General features: G+C 45.5%; 1 protein-coding gene across 6 annotated transcripts in view; it reads left to right on the top strand.

Annotated features, from left to right (window-relative positions):
- The window catches only part of DDR2 (discoidin domain receptor tyrosine kinase 2), a 440458-nt gene extending 432572 nt beyond the window's left edge, over nucleotides 1-7886 (top strand). For 4 of the 6 annotated variants that reach the window (XM_072128535.1, XM_072128532.1, XM_072128533.1 and 1 more), the window contains 2 exons: nucleotides 5616-5765; nucleotides 5906-7886. In XM_072128535.1, the coding sequence (XP_071984636.1) occupies nucleotides 5616-5765; nucleotides 5906-6046 (291 nt within the window). In that variant the 3' untranslated portion in view covers nucleotides 6047-7886. The remainder of the gene's footprint in view (nucleotides 1-5615; nucleotides 5766-5905) is intronic. The other 2 variants (XR_011850418.1, XM_072128536.1) reach the window with 2 other exon arrangements.
- The last annotated feature ends 16353 nt before the right edge of the window (nucleotides 7887-24239 follow it).

The raw sequence follows: 24239 nt of genomic DNA, 5'->3' as shown, positions 1-24239 counted from the left end.
ATGAGATTGATCAGATCTCCTCCGGGAGCGTCAGGGGTCGTCCACCGGGTGTTAGTGCGGGTCCCCAGGGGCTCAGAGGCTTAGGCCACGCCCCACAGTTGAGCGCCAAATTGTCGGGGTCGTAATCGACAATTAACCAGTCAGGTCAGTCACCTCAAATTAGACAGAGCAAGTGTGCACATTTTCAAGAAAGAATCTGATATAAGGTTATTCAGTCTAATCTCAAACAAGCTCGTAACACTCAGCACAACAAGACTAACTTTATTTCCGTGTTAGCAAACTTTAGACAGAAGGGTAAAAAGGGTGTGGTTATGTGTCATGCAGCATCATAGTGGGCAAGGATTAAGCATATGTGTCTAGAATCCGATGTGCTCCGATTGGTCAGTTCCAGTATCTGGGCAGATAATTGGGCAGATAACGCCCAAATTTGCGGCCGCATGTACGTCCCCATAGACGGCAATAGCGCAGATATGGTGCTGATCCGGCCCGCACACCGCAAAAAGATAGAGCATGCTCTATCTTTCGGCGTGTGTGCGGCCATGCGCTGCTATTCTCTATGGAGAATGTGTGAATGTACCCTAAGCCCCTCTCTCCACCGAGTCTCATCACCACCCGCCTGCTCCCCTACTCCCCTACAGAGTTCTACCACCCCCCTGCAGGACCCCGAACCCCCCCCCCCCCCCCTCCTGCAGGTACACTATCCATCACAACATCTAGTCTACCCTCAAACTTAATGAATGAATGAATTAATTTCTTTTGAATACTATTTGTCTGCCATTAATGCTATTTGTCTGCCATGTTTTAATGATACAGTCAGTCCCCGGGTTACATACAAGATAGGGTCTGTAGGTTTGTTCTTAAGTTGAATTTGTATGTAAGTCAGAACTGTATATTTTATCATTGTAATCCCAGACAGAACTTTTTTGGTCTCTGTGACAATTGGATTTTAAAAATGTTGGGTTGTCATAAAAATCAAGATTAACAATAAAGCTTCATTACAGACACCTTTGATAACTGTTACAGCTGTTTATTGTAGCCTAGGTCTAAAGTACAATAAATTACTAATATCCAGTGGTCCGTTTGTAACTAGGGGTCGTATGTAAGTCAAGTGTTCTTAAGTAGGGGACCGCCTGTATATGACTTTTTATATTTATATTATATTATATATGACTACACATAACTATGATATATGACTTGAATGAGTTCACTGTACCTCCTCCAACTCATCTCCCTATTTTAACCCAATGCAACTCATTCCACCCCTACAAATTCCACCATTCAACCCTCTTACTCCACTACTTATTTTACATCTATTCCATATCATTTCATTTTCAATTTTATTTCATCTCATGTATTATCATTTGTCACGGGTGGTCCCGCTCAACCGTGCTGCTCTGCCCCGCCAGCGCGCCGCCAGCGTGTCTCATCTGTCCCGGTTCGCTCCCCTCCGCGGTGCATGCGCATCCCCGACTGCAAGGGCGCGCACGCGGCTCCTTCTCCAGATTTAAAGGGCCAGCGCGCCATTAATTGGCGCTGGCCATATTGCCCAATTCTATATAAGCCATTCTCTTCATGCAAGCCCTGCCGGATCTTTGTGCCTCACAGCCTGAGAGAAAGCTTTACTGTGATTTGCCTGCGTTCCTGTGTCTCCTGCGTTTCTGTGTCTACTACGTTCCTGTGTCCCTCCGTGTTCCTGTGTTACCTGAGCTCCTCTGTGTTCCCGTGTACCAGTGATCCTCCGTGCTGCTGTCCTGTGTGCTGTGTTCCCATACCCCTCTGCTTGGACCTCCTGTTGCTGACTCCGGATTGAACTCTGACGTTGCATCTTTGCCACCTACCCTGTGCCTGGACTTTGACCACGAGATTGATTGCCGTTCTTGTATCCTCAACCTCGGCCGCCACTGCAGAGAAGTCACGTCTGAGGAACGACCTGGTGGTACCATGCCACAGCTTGTCTAACCCGCTTTGCGGCGGGCTCTGGTGAAAACCGGGTACCACTTAGACTCCGGTCCCAGGTAGTGGCTTGAGTCTTCGTCTGCAGTGGTCCAGAGGATCCACAACCCGCAAGCCTGACATCATTCATATACACATGTATGTACTCATCCATAACTACCTCATTTGCATTTTTGACGCTGATTATACAATCTTTTTATTTTAATTAAGTCTACTTTTATCTATTTTTTTATCTACTTTTCATCTGTTCATCACCATAGATATGTACTTATTCAATTGTATTTAATATTTTGTATCCAATATTTCTATACTCATGCTTAACGTAACTTATCATTACTAACCACTACTAATTTACTAACTTACTCTTTATGTTCTTGTTTTGTCTCGTTTTGTTTCATCTTATGCTAATACCACAGTCTCTGACCTGATGAAGACACCGTTACGGTGTTGAAACGCGTTGTTAAATTATACCAATAAAATTCCTATTATCTTACTCTGGATATAGCGCGTCAATCCATTCAACCCCGCACCATTTTTTATATTCTCTCATCCATTTACTCCTTCTGGACCACCATCAAGCTCCGGGTTCTGACGCTGCAACTCCTCTGCGACCTGATAAGCAACTTCCCCCACCCCACTCCCCCCGCACCTTGAAACAAAATTCAAGATTCCTTTGAAACAAGAGATTCTCCCCTTTCAGAGGGCCCCTGGCAATTGCCCACTTTGCCTACCCATAGCGCAGCCCTGCCCACCATATATCTCTGAGCTCATCAGCCAATACCGCCCCACACGTAATATTCGTTCCTCACAGGACCTTCAGCTTCCCTCTATTACCATTTTCTCTTCTCACAACAGTATCCAGGACTGACTAACCCTACTCTGCATCTTCCATACTTTGGAACTCTCTACTAAAATGTGTCAGACTGTCCCACACTTTCCAAACCTTAGTATGTAACCTGAAAACCCACCTGTTCAGGATCGCCTACAATGCACAATAACTTCTCTGCTCCCTCACCTCATGTCTCCATCTTCCCTCCCATATAGATTGTGAGCCCTAACAAGCAGGGTCCTCCTTCCAATTTTCTCCTGATCTCTGTAATGTATGTGAAGCCATTACTGATTACACAGCACCATGGGATTAATGGTACTCAATAAATAAATACATACATAAATAATAATTTTACTATGACTTAGTAAATCCAGCCTAAAACATCCTTCATTGGCCAGGGACATACACTATAAAATAAATGTTGAATGTCCACAGTGCTTTCAACTGCAGCGTGAGCAACCCTTGCACTACCATGTATCGATGAAACATATAATCTACTGATATTTGTTACCCATTGCCTCCTTCCTTTAAAAATCACCTTTTAAATTATACTAATGAACCTAAGGGGCTGCCCTTGCCCCTCTATGTCTCACTTAACAGGCTGTTAAACTGTTTAAGCAACCCCATCCTACACTCTCCCTTCTCAATTGTGCAGTAACCACTTCCTTATGACTGCACAAGTGCCAAGGAAGCAGGGGGAGGGGGTGAGTGTAACAGTTTGTAAAGTCAGAACACAGAGGAGAAAGAATAGCCCCTCTGGCTCATTAGCATAAGTTTGATAAGTTAATTTTAAAAGGAAGGAGGCCATGGATAACAAATTTAAGAGGATTACCACTGTCACAGTGCCTGGATCTGTAACTGTGCCTGTTTTATCGTTTGATAAATATACAGATCCATATAGGAATATATATATACACCAAAATATAGGATCAATTCATGATATGTTAACCCAGCCCCTCCATGTACATCTTACAGAGCTTGCTACGCTGTACATTGCATATAGTTATAATAAAAGCCTCACATAGGCCCAGACCATAGTTTTAGTTTTGCAATGTACCAGAACAAAATTGTGCAATCTACAATTTAAAAACAATAACACAATAGCTCCCTCCACTTCCCCAAGAAAAAAAAGGTAGAGTTTTAAGACTGCAATATATGCCCATTCTGGAGGGCCACACGAGGGCTGTGCTGGTGCTGGGAATATTGACTGTTTGATAGAGACAAAATGATGCTGTGCCACACACTAACCAGTATAGTGAACAACTTTCCCTGCTAAACTCACAGTCAATGCCGCCTACATTCAAGCATTGAACAGGACTGTATAGTCCTATGTTTATAGTATCAAGCGGTATGTGTGTTTGGGGGTCTCATCTAAGCCTATTCCAGTGTGTTCTACACTCAGCAGTGTTGCAGAGAGTGGCTCTGCCTTCTATACTAAACTGTGCGCTTGGCTCAACTGCTCCTGTTCAATATGTGGCTTCTGTTCAGTACCAATGTATGTGTGTATATATATATATATATATATATATATATGTTGTACATCTGTACATAGCACTGTATGTGTGTGTATATGTGATGTGTATATGCTCTATATGTTTCCATATGTGTGTAAGTGTGTAAATGTGTGTGTATGAGTGAAGAACTGTATGTTTATGTATGTAGGTATTTAATTGTTTGTGTGTGTGTACATATGAGCGTAATATTCATTTTTTATTAAGAGGAAAGGAGACCCGATTCAAAAGTTTGCTATGGGGCCTTTCCTCTCTTAGTTATGCCCCTGCCCAATCCTCTTTTCCCCCATCCAGCAAAATGCTGAGTTTGTGAAACTAGAATATTCATGTTACCTATTGGGGCACATTTACTTAGGGCTTTCCACCAGTTTTCTGTTGGACTTTGCACATTCTTTCTAGCGTTAATTGCTTGCACAGGTATTTAAGGAGTGTCTGCTCCAAGAAATGTGTTGCACGCAACCATTTTGTGGCGCAGTGGCATTAGGCACCATGCAACACAAAATAGGGGATGTTCCAGTGCTCATTCGAACCACGCATCTGTTGCACACCCTATGTTAAAGGTGCCCCATGTTAAAGTTGGTAACTCCGTCGGCCAGTGCAGGGAAGCACCAGATTCATGATTTCTGTTGCACTTTTTTTAATGAATCTGGAGCACGAAGCATTATACACAGACAGAGAGCACTTTTAGTGCAGTTTCCTAGTAAATGTACCCCATTATTTGCTTACCTCCAAAGGTTACAGACAATACAGGCTTTAATCATTAAATCTCAGACAATAGTAAGGCCTCATATCCTGAAATGCTGTTTAGGGACATGTGCTAGTCATTGTTTCAATGACAAGCAAACTTTATCCTGGATTTCTATGCGCTCATAAACACAGCAGTGGTTACCAAAACCCGACCGACTGCCGAAGCTACAAAAGTCAGGCATGTGCATTCTTTTCACATGTCAACAGAGCATAATTGGACCTCACATTTCGAAAACCTTCAGGCCACGGACAATAGACCATTGGTCTGTTGTTAGCTCCCTGTGATGTGCACACATTCCTGAGCATGTGGCCTAAGGTTGAAGAGATTTTACCAGTCCCATGGGGCAGTCACTAACAGTAAAAAAAGAGCAAAAGCAGGTGACACCTAGAATAAAGTATTAGCAAACTGTGATGGTTTCACATTTTCTTTCTGAAAAAAATCGCTTTAGTGGAAGTAGAAATTGCCTTCTAATGATCATCCACTTGTTGCTTGTGTAACATATGTCAGTAAAGCAGAACCCATGTAGTCTGCATTGACACAGTCCCTCTATAATCTATTGTGTATAATTCTACAGGGAAAGTTCACAACTGCCAGTGATGTTTGGGCATATGCAGTGACCTTATGGGAAATGTTGACTTTTTGTCAAGAACAGCCATATAGCGACATGTCTGATGAGCAGGTGATTGAGAACACTGGAGAGTTTTTTCGGGATCAAAGGAAACAGGTACATATCGTAAAATTTGTATAATTCTTCAAATCTTTTTATTCTGTTTTTGCCTAGATTCTGGTTGTACACTAAAATATTTATTTTAGGAAATATATATGATAAAATTATAACGCATACATATGTATCTATTTTACCAGGTATACCTTCCTCAGCCAGAAATTTGTCCTAACAAGATTTATAAGCTCATGTTGAGCTGTTGGCGAAGAGATGCCAAAGACCGGCCAAGCTTTCAAGAAATTTACCAACTTTTGCAGCCAGACCTTGATCTAGAGGACTGATTGTTATCATCATACAAATAAATTTATTGGGACAGTCTGCAAAGAAACATTCCCCCAAATCTTAAATCCCTAGACATATTTTCATTCCTTGTGGAAAGCACACATCCTCCTGTCAAACAGAAAGTGATGATTTTTTTTAAAGATCTGTTTACATATTTAAAATGTTGCTTTGCTTTTCAGCCTTGATGGTAAAATATACATACAGTCTGTATATGTTCATTCAGTTGCTTGGGATACTTTGTGTTTGCTATGAGTTTAAATCACAACTTTCAATATATGCCCATGAAACTATCCATCAATATATCCAGTTAGAAACAAAGAATAGAAGGAGGTAAATAACTCATTTTAACTTTGTAATAATTGCTGTCTTTTTTTTAGATGTAAAAAATGTAAAGAGGGATTTCTTACCATTACTTTATTTTTTCCTTTTCCACACTGTGCTAATTTATCATAAAATACTGCATATGTAACACTGTCCCCCATTATGAACAAAGACATTTTTTGCTTGTATTGGAGTTGCCCTAATGCATTTAATACATTTAGCAGTACAAGATCAGTGCAGTGGACAGCAGTGGACAATGAATGGCACCATATAAATGAAAAATAATGACACAATACATTTAACAACTACCATTAAGTGGAATGTCCAACATCACAATTTAGAATATGAAACCACATGTCTACTGTTTTGTACTCACAGAATGATGGATTAATACAAAATGCAGTTTTAGAATGGACCAATTAAGGTCATCTAATTGTCTAATTATGAATCTTTTTATAGCCATTTCTGTAATCTAAAGTGGTGTCCAATTTCAGTGAATGCATACAATTTTTTAATTTCAATTTTTCAAATTTAATTTCAATTCCTTACTGTTCTCTAAATATATGTGGGCTGTGGATGTAATTCAGCCCTTGATCATGTACGACACACAGGACACACAGCTCGACAGCTTTTATTACTGTGCTGTGAATCCATCACAGCGCCTTGAATTGAAATTCATCCATGCGAAGAAAACAAGCAGTTTTCTCGAAAACCACACAGAATTAAAACAGGAGATACATTGTAAAACTTCACAATTTTTCAGTTTACAAACAAATAAATGTATAAGATTAAATTGCAATATTATTTGAAACCAAGTAAGTATAATAAAATGTTCAAAACAAATACACAGGATGAAGTTTGCTATTCTCTTGTGACCTTGCCAATACATGTCTAATGACATCGACCCAGCATTTCTCCTTGTAGTTTTCGCATTTTCATATTTCCACTGTTAAAGCAGACAAAAATCAGAAGTAAGTATATTAGAAGAGTTTTGCTGATGTACTTGCTGATGTACTATTTATCAAATGGAACCTTCTGTTTTATAAACATTGTACTACACATTGAATTGTCCATGATTATGTAAAAATCTTATTATGCATGTTATGTTAGCTGTGTTTGTAGTTTGTTGCTGTGAGTTTGTTTGGACCAAGCGGTCGCAATTTTGTCTCAGTCCGGGGGTCATGCCGACCACTGTCAGCCATATTGTAAAAATGTCTATTCATCTCATGATTCAAACATCTTTTTTTTAATCTGCTGAGAGACAGTTCTGTCCTTGACTGTCCTTGACTCTTGTCCTATATTTTTGCTTCAGCACCTGCTTATCTTATGTTTTGGCCTCACCGAGGAGCCATCGGAGTCTTCTTCTCAGGACTTTTAGTAAAAACATCCTGTCTCCCTGGATACAGTGCTCTGTGTGAGAACTAATATGAAAGTTCATCTGCATGTTTTGGGAAAGTGAATTTATGGGGAGATAAGTATTTTATCACCTTTTCACGCCCCTAAGTAGATCATTTTCTGTGTTTTATATATGCGGCTGCACACTAATAAACATTGTGAGTCTGCATTTCTAAGAGACTGGTGTGTCTTAGTGTCTGCTCTCATCCATTTAGCCATTTTTGGCTAAAAAGGGTTCATTTGAAAGTCACCTTACAACTGATAAGGGCAGTTTTGAGCCCTAGATAACGATCTTTTACATTGGCGTTCCTGGGTAGGAGTACTAAATTTGGACATTTGACTATTGAGGTGACCTCCACAGAACTCCAATTGGCCAGTGACCAGAACTGACAAAGAGCGCTTTGTCATTTCCTTGTGTGATATTATGTATGAGTTGCCTGTAAATGTCCACATATGGCAGTATGCTCACATTAATTGTGGCAAAGAAACACTTGTAAGGTGACTAGACTTTTGTATTCTGTTGGTGATGGTCAGATTATCATAGTGTCTATAATACTGTTTGACTGGTACCATTAATGGTTGCCCATAGTGGTCACTGATTTGCAGAGACATGCCCTGGCCAGGTGTGCATTCCACTCCCTTGTGGAAGTCTGAACAGTCTTGTGGGACTGTAAGCACTTGTCGAGTGGAGGGTCAATCTGAGGGCAGTGACTTGGTATAAAGTCAGTCTAGTCAGGCAGTGACTCAGTGTAGAGTCCATTGTGGTAGACTCGGGTGTTTAGTCTCTTTTGGGTCAGTAAATCGAGGTGTAGCCATCCGTTGATAAACCTCTGTGTCTGTGGGGACAGGTTCATTTGGCAGTGTTGCAGTTGTAGACATTTATGATGTGTAGCGCACTGCGTACCAAGCAAGGACTCAGATAGTGTCTCACATGAAGAGAAAGATGCACAGACAGTTGGCTTGATGTAAGTAGACAGTTGGTTGTTGAGGGTGAGAGGTATGTAGAAGGACTGATGGAAAAGTGCAAAGATGACATAATGGAATATAAGAGCTGGTGGCATTGAGGTGAAAAGTAGTAGAGAAGTTTTGAAGGTTTTGGATGTCAGATGATCCCTTGAATGTACAAATGAGAAAACTTGATCAGATTTTCCAAACAGACACTTAGAGCCTGTGGGTTTGACGGATGGACCAGGACAGAGTGACAAGTATCTTTCAGAGTGCCCGCTGAAAAAGGGACAGGAGATAAGGGACATTTCAAAGTTTTTGATGTTGAGAGAATTTGAGAAAAAGAGATTTTATGTTTTTTCCTCCCTGAAAAAAGGAAAAAATATGGTGTCTAGGATCCAGACCAACACCTTGTTAGACTACACCCCCTTAACCCATATCAGCAGAGGGATGGATTCAGGGAGTCAGGAGAGACTTGTTATAATTGTTGCATCTGCAGATTTTCCCCACACCATGTCACTAGTCACACCCCTGTACCAGGTGGTTAGAGAAGATGATACACCCTACCATCCTTTGGTGGCGGCCATCTTAAAACAGTTTACTTTTGTCTGAGCCCTGGTTCAATAACATGGAGCATGTGATTTTCCCAAGTCCCTCAAGTTAATTGCCCATGACTCTACTATGTTGGTAGCCAAAGAGGCTGGTTGAGGAAAATGATTGTTGAAAACAACTGGTTTTTGTCTTAGGGTTAGCTGAACACCCCTGAAGACTCATGATAGATGTCTGGAATCATTTTCACTAATTCCAGATTTCTGTTGAAAGAATTCTGTTGATTATAGAAAAAGTATTATGTGTAAAAAAAAGTTTCAATATTTCTGGTACTTGTTTTTTGGAGTTTGTGGTGTAAACTAGTGGGAGAGCGAGGGGGCATATTGCTGCGATGTCTGTGTATTGTTGTCTCATCTCAAAGATCTGACAGGCTGGCAACCTTGTAAGTTTAGAAAAGGTGGAGGCCCGGTGTCTCAGCTGACAGTCTTGAAGTCTTGAAGGATTCTGCTTGTGATGCAAGAATGCAGTGTGCCCTGCTTATGTCATATTGTAACGATCTAGGTTTGGTTTTGGAGTCTAAGTGTTGTAACTTACTTGAGTTATTGCAGGCAAGAATCGTAGTCAGTAAGGCCAGAGGTCGGGACACAGGAGAGGCTCATCAGTACAGAGATGCAGGCAGGTATCATAGTCAGGAGGAATCCGGAGGTCGTAGCACAGAAGGTAAGCATCGGTATTGAGGGAGAAGGCAGTGGTCGTTGCACAATAGAGGAGTCAATTGCAGGAGAGAAGGAGACAAGCTACACCGCAGGCTGGAAGCACAATAATCTTGCAAGGATGTATAGGTAAGGCTGGGTTTAAATAGGAAGTGCAATCTAGGGATCGGTGGAGCAAGGCCATGGAAACAGGAACTAGGAACTGGAAAATCCAAAACTAGGCTAAAGATGCAGCCTGGGACAGTGGAGTCCGCAGGTTCAAGTCCTGACACATATAATGTCATTCTAAGATGGTGCAGATGTCCCCCTGTCCTCCATGAACAGAATAAGCAAGGACAAACCCCCAACTCTATGACAGAGCCTATGACTTTTCTTTCCTTTTTGACTAAACACCAACACTTCATTTAAGTGTACCTTACTTTTGTTGAGACGTTGGAGTCTACACAGAACTTTATAGATAGCACAGAACGCTGGGCTAAAGATCGTTAAGAGAGAATCCCATATGTCAGGATGAGATAAAGCAGAGACGTAAACAGTTAGTGTTAGTGTTCCACGGGGAACTGTTGCAGCTTTTGGACGCATGGCCTATGACCTGACAGTGTAGTGTACATCTAGTGCACTTGTCAGCTGTTTTGTTAACGGACTAGAGACGTCTCTGCCGGACTGCCATACAGAGAGACCAACAAGACTGTTACCGAAAGCCAGGGGGAACAGAGACCAGGATGGGCAGTTTCACAGACCACTGCCACAGTGAGGCTGAGAGAAGTTGCGGTCCCATGAGCATCCAAGCTCAAGGGGGCATGTTTAAATGGTGAGGAGGAGAGACATTAGTGAAAGGACTGAAATCAGTGCCCACACTCCAGGAAAAGGAGACACCCTCAACAGGGGGATGGGAACGGACGAGGACGTCAGCAAGCACACCCTCTCCAAGACAGGGTTAGTTCCTTTTGTGGTAGAATTGATGTGGGACTCCTCCCCTGTTAGCCCAGTGATGATTATCCTGTTCCCGGTCAAGAAAAAGACCCAGTAAGGACAGCCGGATACATGTAGGATGGTCCATGACCTCTGAGCTGTCAATGAGTGTACTAAAGCTATTACCAGTGGTACCACACACTTCACTGGCAGCAGTCCCCGAGAATACCATATTTTTTGCTGTTATTGATTCGGCACATGTTTTCCTCTCTGTGCCCCTACATAGAGATTGCCAATACCTATTTGCCTTTACCAATTTAGTATTCCAGTAAACCTGGTGCAGATTCCCACAACTCCCCCAGCCAGTACTTCACGGCCCTACAGGGAGTAGACTGGCAGATAAGACCCCTTACTGGTTATTGATTTTACGGTATGTGGATGACCTACTGTTTTGTGCCTCCATTTTTCAGGTTTGCCAGGATGCATCTATTGACCTTATGGGACTCATTTACTAAGGGGCCGAATCGCCCGTTCGTCCCTGAATTGCCCTGAGTTTTTTTGCGCACACAATCGGATTGTGTCACATCTGCGCCGGCTTGCATGCGACGGAAATAGGGGGTGTGACTGTCGGAAAACCCCACGGATTCGGAAAAATGTGGTATTTAAAAAAAATTGTGTCGCAAGATCAGCACTTACATGCACCGAGGAGAAGAAGGTGAACTCCGGCGGACCTCGGCGCAGCAGCGACACCTGGTGGACATCAGGAGCACGGACCTTCGTGAATCCCGGCAGAACCCGAATCCTCGTCGGAGAACGGGCCGCTGGATCGCAACTGGACTGGGTAAGTAAATTAGTGTTTTCTGTTCCTCAACCGCAGGCAGGCACTTGACACAGGAAAGAAAGCTGGCAGTCCAGAAGGTCTGCGTATAGTTAATACTTCACTTTTATTAAATACTAATTAAAAGTGGGGAATATTAAATATTAAAAGTGGGGAATAGTACCTAACCGTTCGAGGTACTATTAAGCAGTGTTTTCCACGCTTAAATTAAAGGGGTATTCACATCTGGGCATTCACATTCAGTTTCATTAATCTGCCATATATAAACATTACTTCAATTAGATGTTATTAAAAGATAATTTCTCATAAATGTAGTAATATGGTCCCTTAGAAACAAGACTGTGTCCTTAGATACGGCCACCTCTGCTGGAGGGATTGCACAAAGAAACAAAAGTTTTTTGTATATGAAATGTCCAAGGAGTTACTGCATGTCCCGCAGCCTTCCTGTGGTAATGATTGCTGAATCCAGGAAGTCAGGCAGGACTCTATAGTGCATGTCTTGCCACCGCTGCCAAAATGTGAGGTGGTTGTAACCAAGGAAGCTATCTCGTTTCTAAGGGACAACATGGCTACATGTTGAGAAAATGTAGAGAAATTATGAGAAATTATCTTCACATAGGAACTTTTTTTTAAGAACATCGAATTGAAGAAATGTTTATGCATGGCAGATTAATGAAACTGAATGTGAATGCCCAGACGAGAATACCCCTTTAAGTCACCACTGTAATACATGTATATTCTCGTGTTGGGACAAAGAGCTAAGCTAATTTGTCCCCAAAAAATATTTTTAGAATATTTAATATTATTAGATTGCCCAGAAAAATAAAGGTTCTACCGTATATATTGTGAAGGGGGAGGATTCTAATAGTGGAATAGGGAAAGGAAAAGGTTTTATGTGGTGATTTATCAATGTGTATGTATTGACACTAGGTTTGCAACATTGTTACACAGATCGTGCTGTTCAACTCCACACACATAAGCCTATTCCTTTATTGATCTATCTTTATTTGCAAACAAGGCTATATGAAGTGAATTAGTTTCTGGTCTAGCCCCTTTGTCCTTGTGTTTATATTAACATTTAGAATTGCAACATTGTAACATAGATAGTGCTGCTAGACTTCACACACATAAGGGTACATTCACACAGCGGTATGCCCGCCATGCGCTGGAGAGGAGGAGGAGGCAGCCCCTCCTCCCTCCATAGAGAATAGCGGCGCACGGCCGCACACACGCCGATCCGGTGTGCCGGCCGGATCGGTGCCACACATGTGTGGCACCGCATCTGCGCCGCGCCGCTATTGCCGTCTATGGGGACGTACATGCGGCCGCAAATTTGCGGCCGCATGTACGTCCCCGCAGACGGCCATGTGAATGTGCCCTAAGCCTGTTGACTTGTTTCTGGCTGGTTGCAGACAACGTTGTTACAGTACAGCAGCGTCTGTGGTGAAGATTTGTTACACTCCCATGGGGCACAGCTCCAGTCTTGCTGGTGACTCCGTGCCTCTCTACAAAAGCACAGTCTGTTTGTGATCTATATCGAGGGGTGGACTGGCCTGAAGATCCACCGGAAGAAATCCCGGTGGACCGACTCGTTTGTGGCCGGTCCGGGGCCGGTCTGACACTGACACTGTTCAAAAAACATTAACTGACAGTGGCGGAAGGATGGACGAACACAGCGCTAGGGAATTGAGGACCGCACTGAAGACCATAGGAATGGGAGGCCGGGCGCAGCTTCAAGGCAGCTTTATGTAGCTGTGTTACTGGGAATGAAGCGGCTGTATGTAGCTGTGTTACTGGGAATGAAGCGGCTGTATGCAGCTGTGTTACTGGGGGCAAGGCAGATGTATGTAGCTGTGTTACTGGGGGTGAGGCGGCTGTATGTAGCTGTGTTACTAGGGATGAGTTGGCTGTATGTAGCTGTGTTACTGGGGATGAAGCGGCTGTATGTAGCTGTGTTACGGGGGGCAAGGCGGCTGTATGTAGCTGTGTTACTAAGGACGAGACGGCTGTATGTAGCTGTATTACTGTGGACGAAGCAGCTGTATGTAGCGGTGTTACTGGGGACAAGGCGGCTTTATGTAGCTGTGTTACTGTGGATGAGGAAGCTGTATGTAGCTGTGTTACTGTGGACAAGGTGGCTGTATGTAGCGGTGTTACTGGGGATGAAGCGGCTGTATAGAGCGGTGTTACTGGGGGCGAGGCTGATGTATGGAGCTGATTTACTGGGGATGAGGCGGCTGTATGTAGCTGATTTACTGGGGGTGAGGCGGCTGTATGTAGCTGTGTTACTGGAAGAGAGGCAGCTGTATGTAGCTGTGTTACAGGGGGGATGAAGCGGCTGTATGTAGCTGTATTACTAAGGGCGAGGCAGCTGTATGTAGCTGTTTTACTGTGGAATAGGCGGCTCTATGTAGCTGTGTTACTGGGGACAAGTCGGCTGTATGTAGCTGTGTTAGTGGGGGCGAGGCAGCTGTATGTAGTTGTGTTACTGGGGGTGAGGTGGCTGTATGTAGCAATGTTACTGGGGGAGAGGCCGCTGTATATAGCTGTGTTACTGGGGGCGAGGCGGCTGTATGTAGCTGTGTTACTGGGTTTGAGGCGGCTGTAAGTAGCTGTGTTACTGGGGATGAAGCGGCTGTATGCAGCTGTGTTACTGGGGGCAAGGCGGCCGTATGTAGCTGTGTTACTGGGGATGAAGCGGCTGTATGTAGCTGTGTTACTAAGGACGAGGCTGCTGTATGTAGCGGTATTACTGGGGACGAGGCAGCTGTATGTAGCGGTGTTACTGGGGACGAGGCGGCTTTATGTAGCTGTATTAATGTGGATGAGGAAGCTGTATGTAGCTGTGTTACTGTGGATAAGGTGGCTGTATGTAGCGGTGTTACTGGGGATGAAGCGGCTATATGTAGCTGTGTTAATGGGGAAGAAGCGGCTGTATGTAGTTGTGTTACTGGGGTGAGGTGGTTGTATGTAGCTGTGCTACTGGAGGCAAGGCGGCTGTATGTAGCTGTGTTACTGGGGATGAGGCGGCTGCATGTAGCTGTGTTACTGGGGATGAGGCAGCTGCATGTAGCTGTGTTACTTTGGGCGAGGCGGCTGTATGTAGCGGTGTCACTGGGGGCGAGACGGCTGTATGAAGGGGGCGAGGCGGCTGTATGCAGCTGTGTTGCTGGGGACGAGGCAGCTGTATGAAGCTCTGTTACTGGGGGCGAGGCGGATGTAAGTAGTTGTGTTACTGGGGATGAAGCGGCTGTATGCAGCTGTGTTACTGGGGGCGAGATGGCTGTATGTAGCTGTGTTACTGGGGATGAGTTGGCTGTATGTAGCGGTGTTACTGGGGATGAAGCGGCTGTATGTAGCTGTGTTAGGGGGCGAGACGGCTGTATGTAGCAGTGTTACTGGGGGCGAGGCGGCTGTATACAGCTGTGTTGCTGGGGGCGAGGCAGCTGTATGAAGCTCTGTTACTGGGGGCGAGGCGGATGTAAGTAGTTGTGTTACTGGGGATGAGTTGGCTGTATGTAGCGGTGTTCTGGGGATGAAGCGGCTGTATGTAGCTGTGCTAGGGGGGCAAGGTGGCTGTATGTAGCTGTGTTACTAAGGATGAGGCGGCTGTATGTAGCGGTTTTACTGGGGACGAGGCGGTTTCATGTGGCTGTGTTTTTGTGGACGATGCGGCTGTATGTAGCGGTGTTACTGTGGAGGAGGTGGCTGTTTGTAGCTGTGTTACTGGGGATGAAGCGGCTGTATGTATCGGTGTTACTGGGGGCGAGGCGGCTGTATGTAGCTGTGTTACTAGGGTTGGGGTGGCTGTATGTAGCGGTGTTACTGGGACGAGGCGGCTGTATGTATCAGTGTTACTGGGGCGAGGCGGCTGTATGTAGCTGTGTTAGGGGGGCAAGGCGGCTGTATGTAGCTGTGTTATTAAGGATGAGGCGGCTGTATGTAGCTGTGTTACTCGGGACGAGGCTGCTGTATATAGCGGTTTTACTGGGGACAAGGCGGCTTTATATGGCTGTGTTACTGTGGACGAGGTGGCTGTATGTTGCTGTGTTACTGGGGGAGAGGCGGCTGTATGTAGTGGTGTTACTAAGGATGAGGCGGCTGTATGTAGCTGTGTTACTGGGGAAGAGGCTGCTGTATGTAGCGGTTTTACTCGGGACGAGGCGGCTTTATGTGGCTTTGTTACTGTGGACAAGGCAGCTGTATGTAGCTGTGTTACTGGGGATGAAGCGGCTGTATGTATCGGTGTTACTGGGGCGAGGCGGCTGTATGTAGCGGTGTTACTGGGGTGAGGCGGCTGTATGTAGCTGTGTTACTAGGGATGAGTTGGCTGTATGTAACTGTGTTACTGGGGATGAGGCGGCTGTATGTAGCTGTGTTACGGGGGGCAAGGCGGCTGTATGTAGCCGTGTTACTAAGGACGAGGCGGCTGTATGTAGCTGTATTACTGAAGACGAGGTAGCTGTATGTAGCGGTGTTACTGGGGATAAGGCGGCTTTATGTAGCTGTATTACTGTGGACGAGGAAGCTGTATGTAGCTGTGTTACTCTGGATGAGGTGGCTGAATGTAGCGGTGTTACTGGGGATGAAGCGGCTGTATGTAGCTGTGTTAATGGGGAAGAAGCGGCTGTATGTAATTGTGTTACTGGGGCGAGGTGGCTGTATGTAGCTGTGTTACTGTGGACGAGGTGGCTGTATGTTGCTGTGTTACTGGGGGCGAGGCGGCTGTATGTAGTGGTGTTACTAAGGATGAGGCGGCTGTATGTAGCTGTGTTACTGGGGACGAGGCTGCTGTATGTAGCGGTTTTACTGGGGACGAGGCGGCTTTATGTGGCTTTGTTACTGTGGACGAGGCGGCTGTATGTAGCTGTGTTACTGTGGACGAGGTGGCTGTATGTAGCTGTGTTACTGGGGATGAAGCGGCTGTATGTATCGTGTTACTGGGGGCGAGGCGGCTGTATGTAGCTGTGTTACTGGGGGTGAGGAGGCTGTATGTAGCTGTATTATTGGGGGCGAGGTAGCTGTATGTAGCGGTGTTACTGGGGACGAGGCGGCTTTATGTAGCTGTATTACTGTGGACGAGGAAGCTGTATGTAGCTGTGTTACGGGGGGCAAGGCGGCTGTATGTAGCCGTGTTACTAAGGACGAGGCGGCTGTATGTAGCTGTATTACTGAAGACGAGGTAGCTGTATGTAGCGGTGTTACTGGGGATAAGGCGGCTTTATGTAGCTGTATTACTGTGGACGAGGAAGCTGTATGTAGCTGTGTTACTCTGGATGAGGTGGCTGTATGTAGCGGTGTTACTGGGGATGAAGCGGCTGTATGTAGCTGTGTTAATGGGGAAGAAGCGGCTGTATGTAATTGTGTTACTGGGGCGAGGTGGCTGTATGTAGTTGTGTTACTGTGGACGAGGTGGCTGTATGTTGCTGTGTTACTGGGGGCGAGGCGGCTGTATGTAGTGGTGTTACTAAGGATGAGGCGGCTGTATGTAGCTGTGTTACTGGGGACGAGGCTGCTGTATGTAGCGGTTTTACTGGGGACGAGGCGGCTTTATGTGGCTTTGTTACTGTGGACGAGGCGGCTGTATGTAGCTGTGTTACTGTGGACGAGGTGGCTGTATGTAGCTGTGTTACTGGGGATGAAGCGGCTGTATGTATCGTGTTACTGGGGGCGAGGCGGCTGTGTGTAGCTGTGTTACTGGGGGTGAGGAGGCTGTATGTAGCTGTATTATTGGGGGCGAGGTAGCTGTATGTAGCGGTGTTACTGGGGACGAGGCGGCTTTATGTAGCTGTATTACTGTGGACGAGGAAGCTGTATGTAGCTGTGTTACTGTGGATGAGGTGGCTGTATGTAGCGGTGTTACTGTGGATGTAGCGGCTGTATGTAGCTGTGTTAATGGGGAAGAAGCGGCTGTATGTAGTTGTGTTACTGGGGCGAGGTGGCTGTATGTAGCTGTATTACTGGAGGCGAGGCGGCTGTATGTAGCTGTGTTAGTGGGGATGAGGCGGCTGCATGTAGCTGTTTTACTGGGGATGAGGCGGCTGCATGTAGCTGTGTTACTTTGGGCGAGGTGGCTGTATGTAGCGCTGTTACTGGGGGCGAGGCGGCTGTGAGTAGTTGTGTTACTGGGGATGAAGTGGCTGTATGCAGCTGTGTTACAGGGGGCGAGGCGGCTGTATGTAGCTGTGTTACTGGGGATGAGTTGGCTGTATGTAGCGGTGTTACTGGGGATAAAGCGGCTCTATGTAGCTGTGTTAGGGGGCAAGGCGGCTGTATGTAGCTGTGTTACTAAGGACGAGGCGGCTGTATGTAGCTGTGTTAGTGGGGACGAGGCTACTGTGTGTAGCGGTTTTACTGGTGACGAGGCGGCTTTATGTGGCTGTGTTACTGTGGACGAGGCGGCTGTATGTAGCTGTGTTACTGTGGACGAGGTGGCTGCATGTAGCTGTTTTACTGGGGATGAAGCGGCTGTATGTATCGGTGTTACTGGGGGCGAGGCAGCTGTATGTAGCTGTGTTACTAAGGACGAGGCGGCTGTATGTAGCGGTGTTACTGGGGACGTGGCGGCTTTATGTAGCTGTATTACTGTGGACGAGAAAGCTGTATGTAGCTGTGTTACTGTGGATGAGGTGGCTGTATGTAGCGGTGTTACTGGGGATGCAGCGGCTGTATGTAGCTGTATTAATGGGGAAGAAGCGGCTGTATGTAGTTGTGTTACTGGGGCGAGGTGGCTGTATGTAGCTGTGTTACTGGAGGCAAGGCGGCTGTATTTAGTTGTGTTACTGGGGATGAGGCGGCTGCATGTAGCTGTGTTACTTTGGGTGAGGTGGCTGTATGTAGCGCTGTTACTGGGGGCGAGGCGGCTGTGAGTAGTTGTTTTACAGGGGATGAAGCGGCTGTATGCAGCTGTGTTACTGGGGGCGAGGCGGCTGTATGTAGCTGTGTTACTGGGGATGAGTTGGCTGTATGTAGCGGTGTTACTGGGGATGAAGCAGCTGTATGTAGCTGTGTTAGGGGGGCAAGGCGGCTGTATGTAGCTGTGTTACTAAGGACGAGGCGGCTGTATGCAGCTGTGTTACTGAGCATGAAGCGGCTGTATGTAGCTGTGTTAGGGGGGCAAGGCGGCTGTATGTAGCTGTGTTACTAAGGACGAGGCGGCTGTATGTAGCTGTGTTACTGGGGACGAGGCTGCTGTGTGTAGCGGTTTTACTGGGGACGAGGTGGCTGTGTTACTGTGGACGAGGCGGCTGTATGTAGCTGTGTTACTGTGGACGAGGTGGCTGTATGTAGCTGTGTTACTGGGGATGAAGCGGCTGTATGTATCGGTGTTACTGGGTGCGAGGCGGCTGTATGTAGCTGTGTTACTAAGGACGAGGCGGCTGTATGTAGCGGTGATACTGGGGACGAGGCGGCTTTATGTAGCTGTATTACTGTGGACGAGGAAGCTGTATGTAGCTGTGTTACTGTGGATGAGGTGGCTGTATGTAGCAGTGTTACTGGGGATGCGTCGGCTGTATGTAGCTGTGTTAATGGGGAAGAAGCGGCTGTATGTAGTTGTGTTACTGGGGCGAGGTGGCTGTATGTATCTGTGTTACTGGAGGCAAGGCGGCTGTATTTAGTTGTGTTACTAGGGATGAGGCGGCTGCATGTAGCTGTGTTACTTTGGGCGAGGCGGCTGTATGTAGCGCTGTTACTGGGGGCGAGGCGGCTGTGAGTAGTTGTGTTACAGGGGATGAAGCGGCTGTATGCAGCTGTGTTACTGGGGGCGAGGCGGCTGTATGTAGCTGTGTTACTGGGGATGAGTTGGCTGTATGTAGCGGTGTTACTGGGGATGAAGCGGCTGTATGTAGCTGTGTTAGGGGGGCAAGGCGGCTGTATGTAGCTGTGTCACTAAGGATGAGGCGGCTGTATGCAGCTGTGTTACTGGGCATGAAGCGGCTGTATGTAGCTGTGTTAGGGGGGCAAGGCGGCTGTATGTAGCTGTGTTACTAAGGACGAGGCGGCTGTATGTAGCTGTGTTACTGGGGACGAGGCTGCTGTGTGTAGCGGTTTTACTGGGGACGAGGTGGCTGTGTTACTGTGGACGAGGCGGCTGTATGTAGCTGTGTTACTGTGGACGAGGTGGCTGTATGTAGCTGTGTTACTGGGGATGAAGCGGCTGTATGTATCGGTGTTACTGGGGGCGAGGCGGCTGTATGTAGCTGTGTTACTACGGACGAGGCGGCTGTATGTAGCAGTGTTATTGGGGACGAGGCGGCTTTTTGTAGCTGTATTACTGTGGACGAGGAAGCTGTATGTAGCTGTGTTACTGTGGATGAGGTGGCTGTATGTAGCAGTGTTACTGGGGATGCGTCGGCTGTATGTAGCTGTGTTAATGGGGAAGAAGCGGCTGTATGTAGTTGTGTTACTGGGGCGAGGCGGCTGTATGTATCTGTGTTACTGGAGGCAAGGCGGCTGTATTTAGTTGTGTTACTAGGGATGAGGCGGCTGCATGTAGCTGTGTTACTTTGGGCGAGGCGGCTGTATGTAGCGATGTTACTGGGGGCGAGGCGGCTGTAAGTAGTTGTGTTACTGTGGACAAGGTGGCTGTATGTAGCTGTGTTACTGGGGATGAAGCAGCTGTATGTAGCTGTGTTACTGGGGGCGAGGCGGCTGTATATAGCTGTGTTACTGGGGGTGGGGTGGCTGTATGTAGCGGTGTTACTGGGACGAGGCGGATGTATGTATCGTGTTATTGGGGCCAGGCGGCTGTATGTAGCTGTGTTACTGGGGGTGGGGTGGCTGTATGTAGCGGTGTTCATAGTATCATAGTATAGTATATAAGGCTGGAAAAAGTCCATCAAGTCCAACCTTTAAGAATTAAATAAATTTTTTATCCCCATAACCCGTGATATTTTTTCTCTCCAGAAAGGTATCCAGGCCTCTCTTGAACATGTATATAGAGTCTACCATAACAACCTCCTGCGGCAGAGAGTTCCACAGTCTCACTGCTCTTACAGTAAAGAACCTTTGTCTATGTTGATGGTAAAATCGTCTCTCCTCTAGGCGTAGAGAATGCCCCCTTGTCCTGGTCACAGGCCTAGGTATAAAAAGATCTTTGTCTTTAATGAGAATCTATTCCTCTCTTGATACATCCCATAATTGTATTTGCTTTAGCAGCAGCCGCCTGGCTACGGTCACTAAAATTAAGTTTACCATCCACCAATACCCCCAAGTCCTTTTCAGCTCCAGTTTTACTAAGTAATTGACCGTTTAGAACATAATTATACTTTTTGTTTCCATGGCCCAAGTGCATAACTTTACATTTATCTACATTAAACCTCATCAACCATTTCTCTGCCCACTCCTCAAGCTTCCAAAAATCCCTCTGTAATGCTAAACTATTGACCTCAGTATTAATTACTTTACACAGCTTAGTATCATCTGCAAATATTGAAACTTGACTGTGTAAACCCACTACAAGGTCATTAATAAAAATATTAAAAAGAAGTGGCCCCAATACTGACCCCTGTGGCACTCCACTGGTAACATCAGCCCAATCTGAGAATGTGCCATTAATGACCACCCTCTGTTTTCTATCACTAAGCCAATTACTTACCCAAATACACAGATTTTCTCCTATTCCCAGCAGTCTCATTTTATATACCAACCTTTTATGTGGCACGGTGTTGAATGCCTTTGAAAAGTCCAGATAAACAACATCCACAGCGTCTCCCAGATCCAGTCTGGGGGCGAGGCGGCTATATGTAGCAATGTTACTGGGGGCAAGGCGGCTGTATGTAGCTGTGTTAGTGGGGGTGGGGTGGCTGTATGTAGCGGTGTTACTGGAGCGAGGCGGCTGTATGTAGTGGTGTTACTGGGGGCGAGGCGGCTGTATGTAGTGGTGTTACTGGGGATGGAGCGGCTGTATGTAGCTGTGTTACTGGGGGCAAGGCCGCTGTATGTAGCTGTGTTACTGGGGATGAATCGGCTTCATGTAGCTATGTTACTCTGGACGAGGTGGCTATATGTAGCTGTGTTACTGTGGACGAAGCGGCTGTATGTAGCGGTGTTACTGGGACGAGGCAGCTGTATGTAGCTGTGTAACTGGGGGTGAGGCGGCTTAGGTAGCTGTGTAACTGGGGGTGAGGCAGCTGTATGTAGTGGTGTTACTGGGGGTGAGGTGGCTGTATGTAGCGGTGTTACTGTGGATGAATCGGCTTCATGTAGCGGTGTTACTGGGGATGAATCGGCTTCATGTAGCTATGTTACTGTGGACGAGGTGGCTGTAAGTAGCTGTGTTTCTGTGGACGACGCGGCTGTATATAGTGGTGTTACTGGGACGAGGCGGCTGTATGTAGTGGTGTTACTGGGGGTGAGGCGGCTTATGTAGCTTTGTAACTGGGGGTGAGGCAGCTGTATGTAGCGGTGTTACTATGGACGAGGCATCTGTATGTAGCGGTGTTACTGGGGGTGAGGTGGCTGTATGTAGCTGTATTACTGGGGATAAAGCGGCTGTATGTAGCTGTGTTAGTGGAGACGAGGTGGCTGTATGTAGCTGTATTACTGGGGCAAGGTGGCTGTATGTAGCTGTGTTACTGTGGACGTGGTGGCTGTATGAAGCAGTGTTACTGGGGTGAGGCGGCTGTATGTAGCGGTGCTACTGGGGGTTAGGGGCAGTATGTAGCTGTGTTGTATAGTAGTTTATAGTTTATTATAGTTATATTCTTGTACATAGGGGAGATTATTATAGTAGTAATATTCATGTACATAGGGGGCAGTTTTATGGTACACTTCATAAGACAAAAAAGCACAGTGTGTGGAGTTAATCAGAAGGAGTGGTCTAGGACGGGAGATTCTCCGGCCCTCTCCTAAAATCGCATTCTATGAACAGTGTCCAGTGATTGACCACACAAACAGTTTTGTAAATAAGTATTGCTTTTACTTCGTAACTTCTTATTCATACATTATTCTTAAGAACTTTCATTTTGTTCCATAAATGTATACATTGCACATTTCTTTAGATGTTTGCTTGCATAAGGTGGAATTACCACAGGATCAGGTGAGTCGGTTACCGATACAATTGTATAATATTCCTAAAGTCCGATAGCACGGTACATATAATATAGTATGGTGAAAAGGACTCACATAGATACGATCCCTGGGGCAGAGACGCTACCTCACTTGCACGCCGGACGGCGGTCAGGTACGTTCCATGTTGGTGACGTTTCGAGGGACACGCCCTCTTCTTCAGACATGGCAAGCTCTCATTCGTTAACACAAGTTATAGTGACCGTAACCGGAAACCCCTGTGTATATATACTCAATACATATATGTGGTTAAAAAAATAATGGGTCGTATCTTTTATGCATAGCCTAACTGTAAATGCATTAGTTTTAATGCTATTAGTACATTTCATAGATAAACGTTAAAGTTACACTCTTCGTTTAACCCTTTAGGGCTTTTAGTCTCCAACCTGTATATCCAATAAACCTCTCTTTGTAGGAGGCGTTTCTTAACCTGTTCTTTATCACTCCCAAAAATTTCTTCCAATACCATCCATTTCAATTCTGATATCTGATGTCTGTCTATTAGGATCGCTGACTATCCCTCCACTCTCTTGTTTCCCATATATTCTGATCGCAGACCTATGTTCATTTAGCCTTATCTTAAACGATCTCGAGGTTTGCCCTACGTACATTTTGCCACAAGGGCATTTTAATGCATAAATTACGTTTTTGCTGTTACAGGAGTGCCATCCTCTTATCATTATATTTATACCATACAAGGGATGTGATAATTTTTCTCCTTTGATAATGGAGTTACAATTCTGGCATGACAAACATGCATTAGTCCCATTATGTCTAGCTCATAAGACCTGTTGTCTATTTGGTTTACTTTTTTCTATATCTGCTCGTATTAGCCGATTGGCCAATGACTTGCCCTTTCTAAATACAAATCTAGGTTTTTCCTTAAACACTTGTCCATATTGTGGATCGTATTTGAGCATATCCCAATTTTTGAGGATAGTGTTTTTAATCAAGTTAGAATGATTGTCATAGGTCAGAACAAAAAGATGTCCCTTATCATTTTTCTAGATATTCTACTCACTGGTGATGTCAGTACCAATAGTGTGCATACAGAACTATACCGCAAAAGCACATCTGGAAATACAGTATTACATGCCTCTAGTTGCCATGCCCCACATACGGTCAAGAACCTCCCCACTGGCGAATATATACGAGCCAAAAGAGCATGCACACTAACTGGTAGATACGAACAGAAATGTGCCACCATCACTCATCGACTTCAGGATAGAGGCTACAGTGAAAATCATGTAATAGGGCTGTGGGTATAGTCAACAAAAAACCCCGTTCCACATACTTACAATCCAAAACCCACTAGTAATACTAGTAATCAGAAGCCCAATTTAACCTTCAGTACTCAATACAGTACACAATTCTATGCCATTACCAACATTATTAAGAAACACTTACCATTACTTCAACACAACTCCATTCTTAAAAAAACTACTATCT

The sequence above is a fragment of the Engystomops pustulosus genome, chromosome 10, assembly GCF_040894005.1.
Source record: "Engystomops pustulosus chromosome 10, aEngPut4.maternal, whole genome shotgun sequence".
In the NCBI taxonomy this organism is placed as follows: Eukaryota; Metazoa; Chordata; class Amphibia; order Anura; family Leptodactylidae; genus Engystomops; species Engystomops pustulosus.
This window is presented reverse-complemented; position numbering and strand designations above follow the sequence as displayed.